At 62.1% G+C, this 6,127-nt stretch overlaps 1 protein-coding gene across 1 annotated transcript in view; it reads right to left on the bottom strand.

The window, feature by feature from the left end:
- Positions 1-5,559, bottom strand: part of Ccdc78 (coiled-coil domain containing 78) — a 19,325-nt gene extending 13,766 nt beyond the window's left edge. Inside the window, exons 1-3 of the mRNA XM_013011285.1 lie at positions 5,536-5,559; positions 4,181-4,321; positions 1,633-1,849 (exon numbers count right to left, since the gene is read on the bottom strand). Of these exons, the coding sequence (XP_012866739.1) occupies positions 1,633-1,849; positions 4,181-4,321; positions 5,536-5,559 (382 nt within the window). The remainder of the gene's footprint in view (positions 1-1,632; positions 1,850-4,180; positions 4,322-5,535) is intronic.
- Positions 5,560-6,127: the final 568 nt, after the last annotated feature.

Raw genomic sequence — 6,127 nt, 5'->3', positions numbered from 1 at the left:
TACTTCCCAGCTGGAGCTCTGGCAGCCCCCAGGCCAGTGGGCATCGGCCCTGCCCAGGCCTGCCTTGGTGGTACCCAAGCAGAGTCTGAGATACTGTGCCCACCATCTGAACATTCTCGTTGTTAGTAAAAGGACACAAGTGAAGGGAGTGGCTCACATTTATCATCCCAGCCCCCGAAAGATCTCAGTTCCAAGTCAGCCTGAGCCAAAAGTCAGGGTGTCTGCAGCTCAGAGAGCAAGCTGGGTATGGGGGTCACCTGCGTAAACCCAGCTGCATGGCGGGGGTGGGTAGGAGGAGTAACTGGGAAGGCTCATCCAGCTCATCCCGGCTCATCTGAGGACTGAAGCCAGCCTGGGCAGAAAGTCCCCAAGACTCTCATCCCCAATCAACCAACAAAAAGCCAGGTGTGGGGCTTGGCTCAGGTGGTAGGGTGCCTGCTGTGGATGAGGAGCTTTGAGTTCAAGCCTTCATACTGGTACCAAAAAGTGAGGGAGAAGCTGTATGCCAAAAACAAACCCATACAGTTGTGCGCATTGACGGACAGGAGGTACAGTGTTTGTATCTCCATAAAACCACCGAGGACAGAGTAGAACCAGAAACCTGCAGCTCAGCCTCTGTGTCCTGAGTGAGCACCAGATGCCCGTGCCGACCTTCCATTCCCAGAGGAGGACTCTTGTGAGCGAATGCGTGTGTGTATGTGGTGTGTGCACGCTGTGTGTGTGTGTGTGTGTGTGTGTGTGTGTGTGCACGTGCTGTGTTGCTGAGTTGCTGAGTTGAACCCCGGGCCTTCTTCGTTGTGGGCAGTGACTCTGCCACTGAGGGGCACCTCAGCCCCAGAACCAGTTCAGAAAACAGGACCAGGGGTTTTTGACCCCCCCCATCCCGAGCAAGTTCTCCGCTGTTCTGGGCCGAGCTTCTCAACCCCTTGGGGTTGGTTCTTTAACTCATTTCCCCGCAGATTCTGCTCCTGTGCCAACCCTGCACCTCCGGGTCCCCTGGCTTCTATTTGCAAATTGTTTCATCATCACCATTAGTGTGTATTTACTGCGCGCTTCCGAGCGCGTGTCCCTAGCCAGACCCTGGGAAGAGCACACATGGGTGAGGGGAGGGCAGCCCCATGCCAGCTGGGGATGCTGGGCTGTGCGCACGGACCCCGGGCTGCTCTGGGCCTCCCCGTGTGCCTCACTTCCTTGTGCGCTGCTGGGACTCCTGGAGGTGCCCATCAGCACCCACGGGCCATTGGGTGGCAGACCCAGGGCCCTGGTGCCCGCCACTGCCCCTTCCCCAGGCTGGCCACAGCTTTGCGGGCACCGTCCCGAGGCCTCTGTGCCACAGGCTCAGGTGCGGGTTTGTGGAACCACAGAGATCTGTTCCCACAGTTCTGGAGACCAGAACTCTGAGGTTTGAATGTGCATAGCCGCGCCCCTGTGGGGGGGGGCGGGCTGTGTCCCCCCCCTCTCCCCTGCGGGTGGTTTCTCCCTGTCCTGAGCGTGGGCAGTCTAGCTCCAGCCCTTCTCAGCACAACACCTGCTGTTGGCCATAGAGCCACCCCAGCCCAGGACCCTGTGAGGACCACTGGTGGGAGAGCCTCTTCCTGGGGAAGGTACCCTGGGGCTCTGCAGGACACACACCTCGGACACCCAGCCCGGCCACGCTGCCCCCCGTTCCAGGTGCCCGTGGGCCTGGAGGGCAGATGCAGGAGGTGGGCTTTGTGGGCCCGCAGCGGCGGTGGGGACCAGGTGGGTCGGGGCCAAGCCACTGTGCCCGCCCGGGCACCACAGGCAGGGATTCTGCCAGGCGGCGGCCCTGCGTGAGGTCGGCATCCAGAGCGTCACGGCTGCGGTGGGCCTGTGGGGCAGCGGCAGTGGAAGGGGCCGCTGTGAGGATGCAGCGTGGGACCGGCCGGCGCCTGTGGTGTGTGTCTGCATTGTGGGGACGGCCGCATGCATGCCCGGCTGAAGGCGAAGCTGTCTTTGCCTGCTCATCTCTCCATGTGTTTTGTGCGTGTGCTCCATTTTGTGACCTTATCATTTTTTTTTTTTTTTTTGTTGGTCGTGGGGCTTGAACTCTGGGCCTGGGCATGTCCCTCAGCTCTTCAGCTCAAGGCGAGCGCTCTACCGCTTGAGCCACAGCACCACTTCCCGTTTTCTGGTGGTTTGTTGGAGATAAGAGTCTCACGGACTTTCCCGTCCAGGCTGGCTTTGAACTGCGATCCTCAGATCTCAGCCTCCTGAGTAGTTAGGGTTGCAGGCATGAGCCACCAGCGCCCGGCTTCATTCTTATTGTTGAAGCGGTGTTTTGCTATGTGGCCCAGGCTGGTACAGCATGTGTGGCTTTCATGCAGGGATTACGGGCATGCAGCGTCATGCCTAGCTGTTCCATCGGTGTGTTTATGAGTGTGCACACGTGGCGTCATGGCCGCTGGCTTGTGTGTGTTTGCACAATGACGTGGCCGCCGGCCTGTGCGTGAGTGTGCTCATGCGTGTCCGCATGCCCCACCCAGCCCCCATGAGAGCTGGGACTCGGCCCGCAGAAGGTGGCCCGTGGACAGGTTTTACCCGTTGAAGGAATTACTGCCAGCAATGAACGCATCATTAGTGGCATAATCAGCGCGATGTCTTCCCTCTGGGGCCGCCACATCTTGTCAACAGGCGGAAGCCTGGTAACAGCCCCGGGGGGCCTGGCACGGGCCGCCGTGAGCCGCTAATGAGCCGGCCGCGCGCCACACAGGGCTGCTGGCTGGGTGGCCGCAGCGTGCTGGCTGCGGACCCCGGTCTGTCCCCAAGGCTGGGCACCATGTAGGGACAAGGGTGTGCCCGCCTGGGATGTGCGTGGCCCCACAGTCCTGCAGGGGATGGGCGCTTCTGGGAGGCCCTGGGGGGCCTGACGCTGTCCCTGGGACGCGGTGGAAGGGCGTGGGGGGTCCGGGACAGCTCTTCCTGCTCCTCCTGGGACTGCCCTGCCCCACACCCTGAGTCCTCGCTGACACCAGGGCCACACAAGTCAGAGCACCGGGCAGTGCTGGCGGCGGGCTGGGCGCAGGACAGACCGCTGGGTGTGGGGAGCTGGGAGGCGGGCAGGGGCCTGGGCGGCGTGGCCTGCCCCTGGCAGCTCCCGAGGGTGCGAGCGGCCCTGGGGAGGGGGGCAGGCCACGTGGGGGAGCATGAGAGCCCGGGGCTTCCCCCTCCGTCCGCCGTTCTTGTGGTGATGCCCACAGCCTCTCCTGGCTTCTAGGCTCCCAACCACTCCCCAGCTCCCAGGATTCTCTCTGTTGGGACCCAGGGTGGTTCAATGGTCGGGGAGACAGGGAGGGAGTCTGGCTGACTCCTGCCCTGGGCTCCGGCTGCTCTGTCCAGCTCTTCCTGTGAGTCCCGCCCTGTCCTCCTGCCCGTGGTCCCCACCCTGGGACCCCAGAGGATGGGAGAGGTGGGGCTGTGTACCCGCTGGGCCAGCAGTGCCCCTGAAGTGCCCTGGGGACGCGGTGGTCACCGCCGAGGGAGAGAGGCCCCTCCGAGGCCCACCCCAGCCCCACAGGCCTCCGCGCCTCCTTGCTGGGAGGGGGTGGCGTGCAGAGACCAGAGCAGAAGCCGCCATCGGCAGCTCTGCGCCCCGCTGCCCGAGGCCCAGCCTCATCCGATTAGCGGAAGCAGAATCAGTGTTTATCCAAGTTCTCAGCAGGTCCGCAGGTAGCCTGCGAGCAACAGATCTGCTCATGCGAAAAGTCAAAGAATGAAGGGTGTGTGTGTGTGTGTGTTTCCTCACACAGTGAAAAGGCCAGCGGTAGCCTGGGGCTGAGATTGGCAGCCCACGGGGGTGGGGTGGGGGTCACAGGAAGCCAGTGGTGCCCGGAAACCAACAAGGAAGATCACCTGGGGGTGGCGGCTGAGGACCGGAGCCGTGTGCCAGCTCCGGACACCTCCCACAGCTCGCTGTGCACGCACCCCAGGACCGCAGCCTGAAGTAAAGGCCTTGTGTAAACGCCCACCCAGAACACCACTGGGACACAGCCACGTAGGAGAAAGAAGCGTTCAATGTCAGCTAGAGGCTGGCAGGCTGTCTCTCTCGGGACTGCTCCCGCAGCTGTGGAGGTAGATAGTGTCAGGAGTCGGAAGGCAGAAGAGGGCTGGGGCAGGAACGGACAGCCAGGACAGGGAAAACATCCCAGAGCGGATGCGATACATTCTGCAGCTGGCACCGTGTGATCGCACACTGGAGACCAGGGTGGCCGGCACTGGCATCCGGCAGCGTGGCTGTCACAGCCGGGCCGGTGGGAATAGACATCTGTGGCCGGGCCTGGCTTGTGAATGGCTCAGGGTGAAGCTGGCAACCCAAAATAGGGGTGAATAAGCTCACACTGTGTACGTGATCGGCCTTGGCATTCGGCCTGTTCCCTCCGTGCCGGGCTTAAGCCACCCCCCTGCCTGGGACTACAGGAGTGTGCACCACTGTACCCTATTTGCTTCCAACAACGTTTTTTTTTTTTTTTTTTCTGTTCAGTTGTGGGGCCTGAACTCTGGGTCTGGGCGCTGTCCCTCAGCTCGTCAGCTCAAGGCGAGCGCTCTACCACTTGAGCCACAGCGTCACTTCCAGTTTTCTGGTGGTTTCTTGGAGAGAAGAGTCTCACGGAGTTTGCTGCCCGGGCTGGCTTTGAACCGTGATCCTCAGATCTCAGCCTCCTGAGTAGCGAGGATGAGAGGCGTGAGCCACCAGTGCCCGGCTCCAACAAACTTTTTACAAGTCAGGATTTGCTCATTCGTAGTGTAGAACCCACAGCCTTGCAATTCTCGGCCACCACCAACGTGCCGCCAGGCCGAATTTACTGGCGTGTATGTTACACAGGGAAATTCCTTCCTTGTAGACAGTCGGAACAACACCACCACCGTGAGAAGGGTTTTCTCTGTGGTTAGCTTAGACATATCAAATTTCCTCTGCCATTGCTGCTTTGTTCCATGGAATTAGGCGGTGGTGAGGTTTGCGTACGTGGGTTTTCCTAGGTGTGTTGTTCCTGGGAGTCTTACATCTGTGGGGGCCAGATCACATTCTGTAATTCAGTCACCACAGAACCCCTGGCGCCTGTCGGTGTACGGCTGAGAACGGCCGGTTCTCTAGCCGTTGGCTGGGACGTTCTGTGCCTGTCCACCCGCCCTGCCCCGAGGGTTTGCTGTGCTGTCCAAGCTGCCCGGGGTTCAGGATCCTCCGCCTCCCAAGCGCTGGATTTCAGACCCAAGCCACCAAATCTAGCTAGGTGTCCGTGCTCTCTGTGATTTGTAGTGTGTGTGTGTTGGGGGTGAGCTGCACCCTGGCGGGCACCGGGCCTGGGCTCCTCTGCCTCTCAGTCCCTGCCCGTAGAGGTCAGGGTGAGCGCAGCCTGACCCCACCCACACATTCCCGTGGTCACCGACCCCAGCCAGGCAGCCCCGCTTCATTTGTTCCCCTCGGCCTGCTGGGAGCCCCCCCCCACGACACTACTTTCCAGGTGAGGAAACTGAGGCAGGGTGCTCACTCAAGTCCACCACCCCCGGGCTCAGCCTCACCGTGAGAGGGCCCACAGGGGGCATCCCTACACAGCCAAGCGCAAGCCCTCCCCTCCCCCCACCGCGGGCCGCCCTCCCCTCCCCCCACCACTGGCCGCCCTCCCCTCCCCCCACCGCGGCCGCCCACTTCCCAGCGCTGTCTTCACATGAACTCAGTGACTTACCCTGTGCCCATGTGCATGGGGTGCGCTGCCGTGCTGTGCCTGCCCACCCCCCCTCCTCACCCCTCCTCACCCCTCCTCATCTCTCCTCATCCCTCCCCTCATCCCTCCTCCTCACCCCTCCTCATCCCTCCTCACCCCTCCTCATCCCTCCCCTCACCCCTCCTCCTCACCCCTCCTCACCCCTCCTCATCTCTCCTCATCCCTCCCCTCATCCCTCCTCATCCCTCCCCTCATCCCTGCCTCCCATGACTGCAATGTGGAGCCCTCCCCCCTGTCCACCCTCCTCAGAACCCAGAGTAATGCCCAAGCCTGGATACTGAATGGAGGCTGTGCCCCCCAGGGGCACAGAGGCTGCCAGGGCCCCAGGGTGGGGGGGTCAGGCTCAGGTGGGGGGTCAGGCTCAGGTGGGTCAGGCTCAGGTGGGGGGG

This window comes from Dipodomys ordii, unplaced genomic scaffold, assembly GCF_000151885.1.
Source record: "Dipodomys ordii isolate 6190 unplaced genomic scaffold, Dord_2.0 Scaffold14, whole genome shotgun sequence".
NCBI classification, from domain to species: Eukaryota; Metazoa; Chordata; class Mammalia; order Rodentia; family Heteromyidae; genus Dipodomys; species Dipodomys ordii.
The sequence above is the reverse complement of the archived record's forward strand: the minus strand, read 5'-3'. Positions and strand labels throughout refer to the sequence as shown.